The following is a 15020-nucleotide window of genomic DNA, read 5'->3' as shown; positions in this document are numbered from 1 at the left end:
TAAAATCATCAGCACGAAGGTTGGGTCTTGGGTGCAGTTGGGTGTTCCAACAGGACAATGACCCCAAACACACATCAAAAGTGGTAAAGGAATGGCTAAATCAGGCTAGAATAAGGGTTTTAGAATGGCCTTCCCAAAGTCCTGACTTAAACCCCATTGAAAACATGTGGACAGTGCTGAAGAAACAAGTCCATGTCAGAAAGCCATCAAATTTAACTGAACTTCACCAATTCTGTCAAGAGGAGTGGTCAAAGATTTAACCAGAAGCTTGTGGATGGCTACCAAAAGCGCCCAATTGAAGTGAAAATGGCTAAGGGACATGTAACCAAATATTAGCACTGCTGTATGTATATTTGTGACCCAGCAAATGTGATCACTTTTCTCTGTTAACCCATAATGAAGACATTAAAGAACCAAACTTCATGAATGTTTTTTGTGACAAAGAAGTATCTGTTCCAATCACTCTATCAGAGAAAAATCAGAGTTTTAGAAATAACGGGACACTCAGTAGAGCCATTATATTATATTTTTTACAAGTGTATGTAAACTTCTGACCACAACTGTATATATATATATATATATATATATATATATATATATATATATATATATATATATATATATATATATATATATATATATATACCGTAAGTCCTCTGATACAGGCCCGGGCCTGTATTTGACTCAAGCTCATCAAGCTCCAGGCCTTTATTGGAAGGAGGGCCAGAATTAGAGGCAGACCTCTATTTCTATTTGAGCAAAATGAACTAATGGTTCGCTGGAGTTTTTGACAATTAAAATTGCGCCCACATTTTCAAAGTTAAACACATTTCTTTTAACAACGGTAGTTTCTGCTTCAGCCATCTCCCCCCTCCCCCTGCGCAGCGGCCGCAAACTCACTGATGCACCTGCAGCCTCTCAGAGTTCCTGCTGCTCTAAACATTAAAATAATTATTTCATTTTCTGTTCCTCACTTCTGATAACCTTCCATGGTGTCTGTTTGTTGCAACCACCAGGTACAAAAACTAACTTGTTTTTATTTGACTATTTTTCTGTCCTGTCTGTTTATTATCTTCCTGCATCTCCTCTCAATCCTAAAGAAAAACTGCTACCTGGGTTCATATATATTCGCCTTATGAGTTACCTTTGAACTGCAGTTCTAAAAGATCTGCCGACCGCAAAAACAGCGGAGTGCTCACTGCTTGGTGGCCGCATCAGTGGTCGGTGCGTCACCGGAGGACAAGGTGATGCGCCTCGCTCCACAGCAGCGAAACGCATCAGGCGCAAATAAAAGACAGAAAACGTTAAAGGAAATGAACCGACATGAATGATCGCGTGCTAAATTAGTTTTTGAGGTGGCGACACCTGATTTGATAATGTTACTGTGGCCGTGCTCATGACGCAGATGTCTGGAGCGCATCAACAATCAGAAATTTGCATGCGCAAGATGGTTAAGGTTAAGATGGGGTGAGGGGAAGGTTAAATTGCAAGAGGGAAAAGGTCACAATTTGGTTAAATGTCCGTTTTACGGTGGGTGTCAGTACCGACGCTCTGGCACAGCGCTTTGCCCCCCCGACCCGCAGGAGCTTGTCACCTGCTGACAGCAGGCTGCTGTCTTTTCCGAGGTTTGCATCTTGCCGGTCATTATCACGTGACAGCGACTAGTCGATGACAGGCATAAAAAGTCACTATAGGGAAGTCGACTAGTTCATACAACCCCTATTGCTCCCCAGTGTTCTGCAGCATAATCAGCACGTTCTCTTTGAACCTGATATCAAATTTTCGCCTCCTCTTCGTCTCCGCACCTGCCAAATCGCGGTATGTCACTGGCAAATCAAAAGTGAGATGGATGACACAACCGCACCCCCACCCCCACCCCCCACCCCCCGTGGTACTTGCTTGTTACCATATTCCACCCGGCCACAATAAAATACCGGCCATTACTCACCTCCGCCGACTCCGACACCGGCCAAAATATGTTACCCGGCTGTTAATTGAATACAGGCCAATATTAGAGGATTTACGGTATATATACAGTATATGTATCAGACGTCAAGCTAAACAGTCACTCAACAGACAGGGTCACTTTCATTTTTTAAATAGTAATTAATAAACATTCAATACCATTACAATTTCCTTTGATTTAATTGTAAATAAATATTTAGAGTGCCCAGGTAGCACATAAACAATGCAGTTTAACGTTTTTTTAAAAGTAGGAACGTTTCTCCTTCCTTCTGCTCTGCGTAAACCTGAACTGGTCACCTACTTGTTCGTAATCAAATGTTTTTAGGGGAAAAGATGGAAAAGCTATAGCCATGAGGTTCACCTTTGCCTCAGACCGACTTATTGCTGTTTTATGGTGTGGCTGAATCTGCGATCCGCTGCCACACGGACAGGAATAAGAAATGCTGCAGTAACAGGAGTTGTGGTCAGGTTCGGGGTCACTGGCTGGCAGAGCCGGTGTCGGTACAGTATCTGCTCGGGTGCAAGATCGGCTCGGGTCCGTCGACTGCCGATGACGTCTAAGTAGTTGATTGGCTGAACATGAACCTTATGGAATTACGTAATCACATAACGTTGTTATCACGTGACGTTGGTCCAGGCAAATTTTTTCTATTGGAAAGATGGACAACTTTTACAAAGAAATCCATCATTACCTCTTTGAAAATACACTTTTAGCATAGAGCTGCATGTATATTAGGGCTGAACGATTAACTGCATGTGTAATTAAATTGCGATGTGACAAAAGGAGATTTTCTAATGGCAAAGGCTGCAATTTGGCAGCGAGTGGTTAGCGCAATGCTAATATACATGGAAAAACCCATAGGAATGCTAATGCTAATATCGCCGATTACATTATTACAAATTATGAATTAGAAACGTGCCAAATGATTACATTTGAAGTCTGGCTAGCAACTATGAGCGTAACTGAACTACGCATGGACAAGACGTCAAAAACTAAACACAAAATACTTCAATAAACGGGACACACTTCTTTCCTGCAAATACAATTTCACAGGTGTTGCTAATACCATATGATCCTTCAAGGGATGTGCTCAAAGAGGAGTTCAACATGAATCAAATATAGTGTTTTATTTTACAAATACTATTATAAACACAAACTTACGTCTTAAGAAACATTATTTTAATAACGAAACTGCTAAATTCTTTCCAACAGTATAGATGTGTAGTGTATTTTGTCCGAGTGGGTTTGCCGTACTTTGACGTCATCGGCAGTCGAAGGACCCGAGCCGATCTTGCACCCGAGCAGATACTGTACCGACACCGGATGAAATAAATGGACTACACTAGGCAGGCTGCATTTTTATGCTATTTGAGCATTAATAAAATTATTTGACAAATAATTAATAAAACCAGCAACACTTACCAAGGAAACCATTTAGCATTCTCCACTCCGGGATAATCTTCAGCCTTCCAGCATCACAGGCCTCAGTCACAGCAGAAACACGTCTAAAGAAATGTTCCTTGGTTAAGCTTCGGTTTATGTCTCCAGATTTTCTCTGTGGTGCTGAAGAATATCCAATATTTTGAGAGGGTGGTTTAGTGCAAAGTACTCATGCATCATGTCATCAGTTTGGTACCACTTTGCAGGATCAGATGGGTAGCTAGTTGTTAATACCCTTTCTGGGTCTAGAGGCTCCTATAAGACTATATTGGGCTCACTTCTGGCTGGCTGCTGTTCTTCCAGTTCATCCTTCTGTGAAGGCGTTGATGTTGACGGCGTTGGCGCTACAGCGTCTTCCGCCGCATCTTCCACCGCGTCTTCGGGTCGTGTCTCCTCTGGGTCTGACTTGGGCCCGGCCTCTGGCTCTGCTGACTCGAGCAGGTTCACAGCTGTCGGACGGCTGCCCGAGCAGCCCCGACAGAAACTTCTGTAAAGCCCCCCCCCCCCCCCCCGGCTGTCTCTTCTTTAGTTCCTCTTCATTTTTTTTTTTTTACGTTTTGCCACACCCGAAAGCATCGTGAAAGTTAGCCTGCTCAAAAACACCTGCTAGCTTTGTTGTGTCCCGCTCTAACTCTGACCGCTTCTCTGACGTCCCTAATTGGGTGGCGCCTTAACCCTCTGGGGTCCAGCTGGAGCGGACTCGACTTTAATACGTCATCCCAAAATAGAAGTGTCACGTTGAGAGGATGGTTTGGACCCAAAATGCAGTAACCCAGGATGACACGAGGCAGAAGTGGATATGAAGTAAAAAAAAATCCTTTTATTTTAGGAGGCTGGGCATAAATCCAAAGGCAAATGCTGGCAAAAAAGGCAAAACAGAAGCTCTTTTATGAGCAAGATCAGGAGAACACACAAAACGGACAAAACAACACTGACAATGACAATGGACCGACAAGACACTGAGACAAGACAGAGCTTAAATAAACTGGGGCATGATGGGAGGCAGATGAGCTGCAGGTGTGTGGGAAGAGGACCAGGTGAAAGCAATACTTAATCAGGGAGGGAACTCACATGACCTAAGAAAAAACCTAAAACCAAGAAAAGCAACCACATAACTAATATTCTAAAGGGAAGGAGAACTACAAAGACTGGTGGGACAAAACATATAAAAGAGACTAATAAAATGAAAAGCTGAAACTATAAACACTGCAGAGGGATGACTGGAGAAGACTAAAGGAACACAGGACCTGAGAGATATATTTGGAAGGCTGAAGACCAGGGGACAAATGAGGAACACAAAGAGACACATAAATGAGACGCAGACAAAGGACACATGAGTGCGCTATGAAGCACAAAAGGAGAACCTGGAGTGGGAACTGGAGGGGCTGGGGAACAAAGCGACACAGAACATGACAAGAAGCTAATATCTTAATTTGGCCTTGAATGAAAAATGTTGTTATAAAACCTCAAAAGTTTTTATCACGAAGGAGGCAGCTCTCATTTCTGCCTTCAGTCTGACGGCGCGCCGGAGTTTGCGCAGCGTGTACTTATTGAATCTGTGTGTGTGTGTTTGTGTGTGTGTTTTCCACATCTAACCCTGGTCTAATCAACCAGACCAGTAACATATTAATGTTACAATTAAACAATTTCACTTCATGTAGGCGAGGAACATTTCACCTGCCGTGGCCCGACCGCTTCTGCTCCACATAAACTTGGTGCGTGATCAAATGTCTCTACAGGTGCTTTCTGAGCTGGAGAGGCTATTCTGCCTCAGACTGGATGCGTCATGCATCTCCATATTAGAGACGGGAACAAGCACTATTTAGTGACTATTTAGTGACACATCCTTCAGAGAGACCGGCTTTCCAGACCGTTTCAGTGGGAGGAAATCTTACCACATGCACCGTGGTTCTGCACTGCGCTGCGCTCCCCAGATCTTCAGCTCACTGTCCACCGTGTTCACTCCGAGCCGTGCTGAGCACAGTGTCCAGTATAAAGCTCTGACGTTCTGATGGGAATCATTTCTTGATTGATTTAGTTACATGTCAGCTCATCCATGTGCATCAGTGTGTGTCGGGGTAATTCTTTCAAAACAACCAACATCCTTGAGTTTATCCATCAAAATAAACAGTCAAATGGAAATATCTGTAACCTGTCATTTAACTGTTTTGCCTTCTTGTGAAGATTGTTGCAAAGAGAAACAATTAAACTTGATAAACCCCAGAGCCACGTGCACTGCGCTGTACTGACTGTAAATGAGGGGGAAACGATTTAATCGGATCCTTTTCTTTTCAACATGGTTTAATGTAAACTTTCATTCAGTACAAACTTTAGTTACACCAATCTAACGAGACAGAGCCTGGATTTGTATTCTGAACAGTTTAAACATGTTTAAAACGGAGACATGCGTGACGCGTCTAAAATTCGCACCTGCTCCGCTATTATGGAAATTAAACTATCAAGATGAATAACATCAAATTATTTTAGGCACAGACAACATCCCCCACACTTTTGAAAATCTTGCAATGCGCCTGGTGCTAATATAATAATATAATAATGCTAAAATGCTCAGATGGGAATCATTTCTGTTCTGTGTGTGAGGTTTACAATGTCAGAACACCTGCATGAGACAGGTGTTAATTACAATCTGCCAGAATGACTCGCCACCTTCAGATTTCTCCAACATCATTAAAAATGAGCAAATACGGAACATATCGGCGTGCGCAGGCCAGAGTGCTGAAGCTCGGCTCATTGTTATTATGAAGCTAGGGCACATGCGGAGGACACACACACGCGCGCGCACGCACAAAATATACTTGTTTTCAATTACATTTATTGTGCCCACTTACTTTTTCTTTGGCCCACCCACAAATGAGTTTCTGGCTAAGCTAATGGTGACACATGACAGACTTCTCTGAGCTCCGCAGCCATTACACTTTTCACCTCGCGCACCCCCTAGCGGCAGCTCGCGCACCCCCTAGCGGCAGCTCGCGCGCGCACCACACTTAGGGAATCCCTGCGGATTAGGGAGATGTACGGTTCTCTACAAGGACTCGGCACTCATCGTTCACTTTGAAGAGCCACTCTCAAGATTAGATTCGTTCGTGAACATCTATCAATAAACTATGGGGTAATAGGCACATTTTGCCCCCCCCCCAAAAAGATTAAAGGGCTATTAAATATATATAGGAATAAATTATTCTGCAGTAAGCTTTGACTCCTGGGATATTTGATGCATTTCATGTCCATATAGAACAACTACTACTTAGGGTTCTAACTAGGGATGTGTATTGGTGACATTTTGGCAATACGATATGTACCACGATACAGGGGAGACAATACAATGTATCATATATTGCGATACATTCAGTCAGACGTTATCAGTGATTAGAAATAATTTGTTGTAATTTTTCCACAAATTGTAACTAATAACAAAATTATAACAACATGAAAATGTCATTTTTTTTATGGTTTTCACACAGTATACAAATGTACAATTTCAAACATTAATGGGTTTCTTGTTTGCACCACAGACAAGGCAAATTAATTTTAAGGTTAGAAACATTTTGTTCATAAAAGGTTGTCAGTTCCAGTTCTTTATTTACAGAATTAGCTTTTGATCATTTTAAATAGTCATTCTAGCATGTTTTAAACTGCGGAATACCTGTCATAAATGTATACATACATACATAAAGCATACATTTCTGTTTCTGTGCTCAGACTCCAGTATGTGCTGGGTGAAAACACCTGGGTCGAGTACTGGCCCACACCTCAAGAGTGCCAGACTGAGAGATACCGACCGACTTGTTTGGGCATGGAAGAGTTGGAGGAGCAAATTGCAGTCTTTGGATGTCAAATGAAGTGAAAAGAAACAAAACAGTGTTCTGATTGTAATTTCTTTTTTCTGTTTTAGTACATTTCAGTAAATTTTGATATAATCAGATTTAAGTGAGATTGGCATAGATTTATCTTACACCATGTTAACATGTCCTCACTTTGAATAGCTGATTATCGCCATAAAATATATAATTTTGAGCAGAAGAAATGAGAAGATTAGAAATCATTTGCAGCAAGCTTTCACATTAGACTAAATATATGTGTTGGATGAAAAAAATATGGTATTTGAATAAAGACATGAATGTTAAGACTCACCTTTTGCACGTTTTCAACGTTTTCATTTCCTTCGTAAATCATTTCAAATATTACACCATTTTCCCGTTAACCTCGGCAGCAAAATAATATGAAACATATGTGAAAAAGCATTTACTTTGTACTTAGTCAGAAGCCGAGCACAGATGTTCTGAACCACCTATAGAAGGTTCAGGGAGGTTTTGCTCAGACAAGTGAAATATGGGTTGTAGTAGTCTAAGCGTGAGGAGATGAAGGTGTGGATAACAATCTCAAGTTCAGAGCAGGACAGAATTGGACTCAGCTTAGCAATGTTCCTGACATGGAAGAAGGAAGAGCGAACAAGAGAACTGACAAGAGAATCCAGGGTCAAAGCTGGGTCAAAGGTCACACCAATATTACTGATAGAGGTTTTGGTTTGAGAAGCACAAGCTGACCAAGAGATTCCCTAACTTTAGGAACCTGCTTGTCTGGGACACAAATGAGGATCCCAGTCGTATCTTAATTCAGCTGTAGAATGTTCCCAGCCATCCAGGTTTTAATAGTTTAAGCAGGAGTGTAACAGTTGCAGCTTAGACATAAAGGAGCTGTACAGTTGGATGTCATCTGCATGAAGATGGTAGGAGATTCCTTTAAAAGAGATCAGGAAGTGCTGAAGAGGAAGCAGATAAAGGAGGAACAGTGGAGGCCCCAGCACAGAACCTTGGGGGACTCCCTGGGTGATGGAGGTGGTAGAGTACCAAAACTTGGAAATAGCCACAGAGAAAAAAGATGATGATCGTTTCATTACCATTTCACATCTCTAGTTTTTTTTTTTTTTTTTTGTCAGAGAAATTGCTCTGTATGGTCATATGAAGACAAAAAATGTCTTCTACACATTTTTGGTCGAAACATTAGTCCTTTTTGTTTGCACTTATTAAATTATATTCAGGACAAGTTTGCTCCAGCCATTCTTTTTTTCTCTATGTTTTATGTCCCTTGGGTCAGGGTTAGGGTTAGTCGGACAACCTGTGTCCCTAATTGGATGATGTGCAACGTGCTTGTAAATCATAGAGTTACAGTATTTTTACATCACCTGTGGATGACGGCCAAAGAAAACAAATAAATCCTCACTGCAACTACAAAGCTGGGTAAGTCGTCATTAATCTGAGTCCTTATTTATTTCCTTATTTATTATAATGATCGCAGGTTGAGAGACTCGAGTCAGAGTCAGAAAACAACATGACTCCGTGGATTTAAAAATACATGAAGATGAATGTTTTTTTAAAACATCTTCTCTAATTAACAAATAGTTACAAGGACTTACCATGAACAAAATGAGCCTCACAAACTACCCGTTGCTGCAGGAATCCAGGCTTTCTTCGGAGAGTCCGGGTCAATTCCTATCATCTCTTTCGTACTTCGCAGTTTATGGAGGGAATTCCAATCAAACCTTTTATCAAGCCTCCCACGGGCCAAGCAACGAACCACACAGCAAGAATGATCCATCTGCTTCGCTAAATCCTCCTCCAAACATGAAAAAATAAATAAATTAATTAATTAATAAATACATAAATAAATAAATAAACGAATTATAGGCAAAATGCGTTGTTTCTTGCCACACACTAACGTGATGCAAAACAAGAAGCATAAACACTGACATCACTAAAGATCCTCTTGTTGGGGGAAGGAGGAGCAAACTAATAGGACATTGAAAAACAAGTAACACAAGCCTGGAGGAGTTCTGTGTGGTGCAGTTGCTAATGCTAATGGTTAGCTTCCACTTGCTGAGAAACTTTCTGCTGTTTCCTGGACACTAAACAACAACAACAACAACAACAGCCTTCCCCGTCGCGAGTGTAACATCTACGTCTCCAGTGTGACATAAGTCTGTTTAAAAATCCTAGAGTTTAACCGTCTATTTTCTATCAGAAGCTATTGCAAGAGATAGGTGTAGGAGACTATTTTCATGTTCAGCCTGCATGAAAAACTCAGAGTGACTGATTATAATCAGGAATAATAATAATAAAAGTTTTTTTCACTGTTCCACACTTTTAACCACAATTAAACTCAAAAGACATTTTTAACTGAAACTCTGTATTTGATGAAATTGCATTTTGCCGATGATTGTGAGTGAGGGAGCATGCAGTTTGCCCATATCTGAGGGTTTAGCGCAGGGGTGTCAAACTCAAACTCACACAGGGCCGAAATGAAACTCTGGGACGGAGTCGAGGGCCAAACTTAAAATTTTTGAAAAAGTGACGGCAAATTTGCACATTTTCTTTATCAACATAAATGCAATTTTGAACCTTTAAATTTGGAAAAAAAAACTTATTTCTGCATTAACACTGAATGTGAATAACCAAATTACACACGAGCAAGTCAGTTTTAAATAAAAGGCATCAGTGGTATTCATTACTTGTGGTATAATCAGCATTTTTAAAATCTATTCAGGATTTATGTTTTCTTGTTTATTCATTTTTCTTATTTTTTATTCTCCTTTTTTTCTCCTGTAATACGTGTCATCGCTGCTGTGACGTCTAGCTTTCCCCACTGAGGAACAATAAAGGGATTTTCTATTCTGTTCATCCATCTGCAGCCTTTCCACTTCCTGTTTACTGTAGGTTAAATCTTTTCTCACGGGCCAACAACAAAATAAAAATATCATTTTATCTTAAATGAAAATGCAACATCTCACCTGTTAACTTTCATGTTTTGGAGCAGAAAAAGCATAAAACCAACATATTTAAAGCTCAGTTTGCTCCACTGGTTTACTGTGATGCTCACCTGTTCCAGCCAAATACCTGCATCACGGGGTTGATCTGAGCTGAGGAGGAGACTCCTGTTGTTTTGTTCATCTTCATCATAATAATGACAACATTAGATGACAACAGGTGCTCACATAGATTTGTGCTGATGAACATGTCTGAGCAGCTTGACCACGTTGTTGTGTGTCGGGGAGGAAACACAACCACAGAGTCATGCTGGTTTGAGCGTGTCGCTGGTCGCTGGAGTTATATCGGCTCTGTCTGGAAGTTAGTTGGAACACTTTTTCTTTCAGTCGTGAACACGTTACTGAGCGGCTAGAATCTCCGTTTCTGGGCTTCAACGTCAGAAAACAGCTGAGTGAACTCGGCGCTGAGTGATAGGAGTGTAGTAGTGATGTGTCGGTCGTGAACGAACCGGCTCTAAGAGCCGGCTCTTTGAAGTGAACGACGGGAGCCGGCTCATCATTGGGAGCCGTCCGCCCCCCCCCCCCCCCCCCCGTCCCCCCCGTCCCCTGCCTTCGTGAAAGCTACAGGCGATTGGTCAACATGTGTAACTGTGTGTCCAGACTGTCCACACACAGAAGAGTTGGGGCGGGGAAGAGGGAGGGTCATAGTCAGACAGACACACAGCAGAGCACATGCGGGTGGAGGGACACGAGAGGGACTCAGGAGGAGGAAAAGGGCGAGCGAGAGAGAGGAGAGTGCGACGAAGACGGTGAAAAAATGAGCGCCAGCAGTAGGGAAGTGGAGATTTCTTAAAGTGTTCAGTTATTAAATCCATAGAAATGATAAATATTTGATATATTGCTATTTTTTACATTAGTAAATTATTTTACATATAGTTTAGCATTATTTTGGTTATAAATGTACTCTACGCAACAGAAAATCTGAGGAGCCACTTAGGAGCCAAAAGAGCCGGCTCTTTTTTGTGAGCTGAGCCAAAAGAACCGGCTCTCTAAAAAGAGCCGTAATTCCCATCACTAGAGTGTAGTTTGTCCGAGACAGCGGAGCTGCAGACACTATCGCGTCAGACCCGTGCCACAACCCGTGCACGCGCATTGGGTCCACAGCGCGCGTGTGAACGGGACTCGCGAGCGAAAATATACATGGCAGCGCGTGCGTGAACGGGACTCGCGAGCGAAAATATACATGGCGAGAGGTCATTTGTGCACTGAGAGGGAGCAAACTGTGTCTGTGAGCGCACAAGGATGTGCACAAGTGACAAACCTGCGTGCGCGCGTTGCCAACGAGCACACGGCAGAGGAAAACGTGCGCGCGCGGCAGCCTCTCTGCGCGCTCGGCAGCCTCTCTGCGCGCTTGGCAGCCTCTGCGCGCTCGGTTTCTAATTCCGCTCGCTCGGCTGTGAGGAGTTTTGGCACTCTGGAGGCGTGGCCTGTGGCAGATCTTCCCTATCCTCTGATTGGTTAGTTTACCCCGCACTTTACTCTCTAGCTATCTATATAGAAAAATCTGATATTCAGCAGTTGCTGGCATAGCTCAGCTGGGAGAGCGGGTGACTCTCACTCTGGAGGATCCAGGTTTGAGTCCGGCCAAGTAACATAGAGTTGATGTCATATTATTCTTTCCTAATTCCTGTGATATTATTTTACAGTTGTGACCGTTCAACTGTCATTAAATGTCCGAATGTTTGCTGGGCAGTGTTTTGAAAAGTGCACATAAGCTAGATGGTTTTAACCAGGTAAAAATAGACTTGTGGGTGTAGGTATGTTCAAGTTTAAAAAGTTCTTGCCTCATTAATGTATTGTTTATTTTTTTCAGCATTTAATTGACAAATTATCCTTTCAAATAATTAATTGATGAGTTACATAATTGTCCATTTAGAATTGTTGAATGGACTGAGTCAAGTTTGGTGCACTTTATATATTTCAAAACATGTTTTTTTTTATTATGCATATAAATAATTTTAATGTTAATTTATTGAAATATTTCTATTTTTTCATTACCTCACCCTTGTTTTGACAAAAACAAGACCTTGCTGGATAATATCACGGAGAAACTATTTGTTCACAGTACTTGGCTCAGTGAGGATCTGTATACCAAAGGAGGAGATGCTCAGAAATCTGTCTGCAGATTGTTACAACCCAGACTGGAAGTGGTGGGCTGTAATAAGAAAGGAGACCAAACAGAGGAGTGGGGGTTCAACAACTGATTTATTTAACCAAAGTAAGGATTTACTAAAGCAGATCAGTGCAGTCAAGAATTACTGGTGTTTGGGTAGTCCTGAACGTGTTGTGATGCCCCCACCGTCTCATTGGGTTTTCATTTGTGTTTAATTGTGTTTTTCTTCTGTTGTAGGCAGCTGGTTAAGCAGCCTTGGAGGCACCTGGGCTCAGGGTGTGGTGCTGCCTACAAAGCCTACTGTTTTTCTGCTTTCACTGGGTCTCTCCTGTGTGGTGGAGAGTCCTCACTGGCCATTTTCTGTTCACTAACTTGCTTTAGTAAATCCTTACTTTTCGTCTTCGTCTTCGTCTTCCTCCGCTTATCCAGGTCCGGGTCGCGGGGGCAGCATCCCAATTAGGGAGCTCCAGGCCGTCCTCTCCCCGGCCTTGTCCACCAGCTCCTCCGGCAGGACGCCAAGGCGTTCCCGGACCAGATTGGAGATGTAACCTCTCCAACGTGTCCTGGGTCGACCCGGGGGCCTTCTGCCGGCAGGACATGCCCGAAACACCTCCCCGGGGAGGCGTCCAGGAGGCATCCTGACCAGATGCCCAAACCACCTCAACTGGCTCCTTTCGATCCGGAGGAGCAGCGGTTCTACTCCGAGTCCCTCCCGAATGTCCGAGCTCCTCACCCTATCTCTAAGGCTGAGCCCGGCCACCCTACGGAGGAAACTCATTTCGGCCGCTTGTATCCGCGATCTCGTTCTTTCGGTCATTACCCAAAGCTCATGACCATAGGTGAGGATTGGGACGTAGATGGACCGGTAAATCGAGAGCCTGGCTTTCTGGCTCAGCTCCCTCTTCCCCACGACAGATCGGCTCAGCGTCCGCATCACTGCAGACGCCGAACCAATCCGCCTGTCGATCTCCCGATCCCTCCTACCCTCACTCGTGAACAAGACCCCGAGATACTTAAACTCCTCCACTTGAGGTAGGACCTCTCCCCCGACCCGGAGGTGGCAAGCCACCCTTTTCCGGTCGAGAACCATGGTCTCAGATTTGGAGGTGCTGATCCTCATCCCAGCCGCTTCACATTCGGCCGCGAACCTACCCAGCAAGAGCTGAAGGTCAGAGCTGGATGAAGCTAGGAGGACCACATCATCCGCAAAAAGCAGAGACGAGATTCTCCTGCCACCAAACTCGACACACTCCACACCACGGCTGCGTCTAGAAATTCTGTCCATAAAAGTGATGAACAGAACCAGTGACAAAGGGCAGCCCTGGCGGAGTCCAACCCTCACTGGGAACAGGTCCGACTTACTACCGGCTATGCGGACCAAACTCACGCTCCTCTGGTAAAGGGACTGAATGGCCCTTAACAGAAAGCCACACACCCCATACTCCTGGAGCGTCCCCCACAGGGTGCCCCTGGGGACACGGTCATAAGCCTTCTCCAAATCCACAAAGCACATGTGGATTGGTTGGGCAAACTCCCATGCCCCCTCCATCACCCTTGCAAGGGTATAGAGCTGGTCCACAGTTCCACGGCCAGGACGAAAACCACATTGCTCCTCCTCTATCTGAGATTCAACTATCGATCGGACCCTCCTCTCCAGTACCTTGGCGTAGACCTTTCCAGGGAGGCTGAGGAGTGTGATCCCCCTATAGTTGGAACACACCCTCAGGTCACCCTTCTTAAAAATGGGGACCACCACCCCGGTCTGCCACTCCCTAGGAACTGCCCCCGATGACCACGCAATGTTGTAGAGACGTGTCAACCATGACAGCCCTACAACATCCATAGCCTTGAGATACCCAGGACGAACCTCATCCGCCCCCGGGGCTCCGCCGCTGTGTAGTTGTTTGACTACCTCAGCAACTTCTGCCCCCGAGATCGGACAGTCCATCCCCAGGCCTCCCAGCTCTGGTTCCTCCTCGGAATGCGCATTGGTGGGATTGAGGAGCTCCTCAAAGTATTCCTTCCACCGTCCGACTATAGCCTCAGTTGACGTCAGCAGCTCCCCATCCCCACTGTAAACAGTGTGAGCGAGTTGCTGCCTTCCTCTCCTGAGGCGCCGGACAGTTTGCCAGAACCTCTTTGGAGCCGATCGATAGTCTTTCTCCATGGCCTCACCAAACTCCTCCCACGCCCGAGATTTTGCCTCGGCAACTGCCACTGCTGCACCCCGCTTGGCTATCCGGTACCTGTCTGCTGCCTCCGGAGACCCACAGACCAGCCACGCCCTGTAGGCCTCCTTCTTCAGCCTGACAGCTCCCCGAACCTCTGGTGTCCACCAGCGGGTACGGGGGTTGCCACCACGACTGGCACCGGCCACCTTACGACCACAGCTAGCAACAGCCGCCTCAACAATCGCAGAGTGGAACAAGGCCCACTCGGACTCAATGTCCCCCACTGCTCTCGGGACGTGGTCAAAGCTCTGCCGGAGGTGGGAGTTGAAGACCGTCTTGACAGGTTCTTCTGCCAGGCGTTCCCAGCAGACCCTCACTATGCGTTTGGGTCTGCCAGGTCTACGCGGCATGTTCCCTTGCCATCTGATCCAACTCACCACCAGGTGGTGATCAGTTGACAGCTCCGCCCCTCTCTTCATTCGGGTGTCC

At 44.5% G+C, this 15020-nt stretch overlaps 1 protein-coding gene across 1 annotated transcript in view; it reads left to right on the top strand.

The window, feature by feature from the left end:
* LOC107390359 (complement C3) overlaps positions 1-7557 on the top strand; it is a 78782-nt gene extending 71225 nt beyond the window's left edge. The window contains exon 43 of the mRNA XM_015967015.2: positions 7127-7557. Coding sequence (XP_015822501.1) covers positions 7127-7271 — 145 coding nt within the window. The 3' untranslated portion in view covers positions 7272-7557. The remainder of the gene's footprint in view (positions 1-7126) is intronic.
* The last annotated feature ends 7463 nt before the right edge of the window (positions 7558-15020 follow it).

The sequence above is a fragment of the Nothobranchius furzeri genome, chromosome 4 (genome assembly GCF_043380555.1).
Source record: "Nothobranchius furzeri strain GRZ-AD chromosome 4, NfurGRZ-RIMD1, whole genome shotgun sequence".
In the NCBI taxonomy this organism is placed as follows: Eukaryota; Metazoa; Chordata; class Actinopteri; order Cyprinodontiformes; family Nothobranchiidae; genus Nothobranchius; species Nothobranchius furzeri.
The sequence above is the reverse complement of the archived record's forward strand: the minus strand, read 5'-3'. Positions and strand labels throughout refer to the sequence as shown.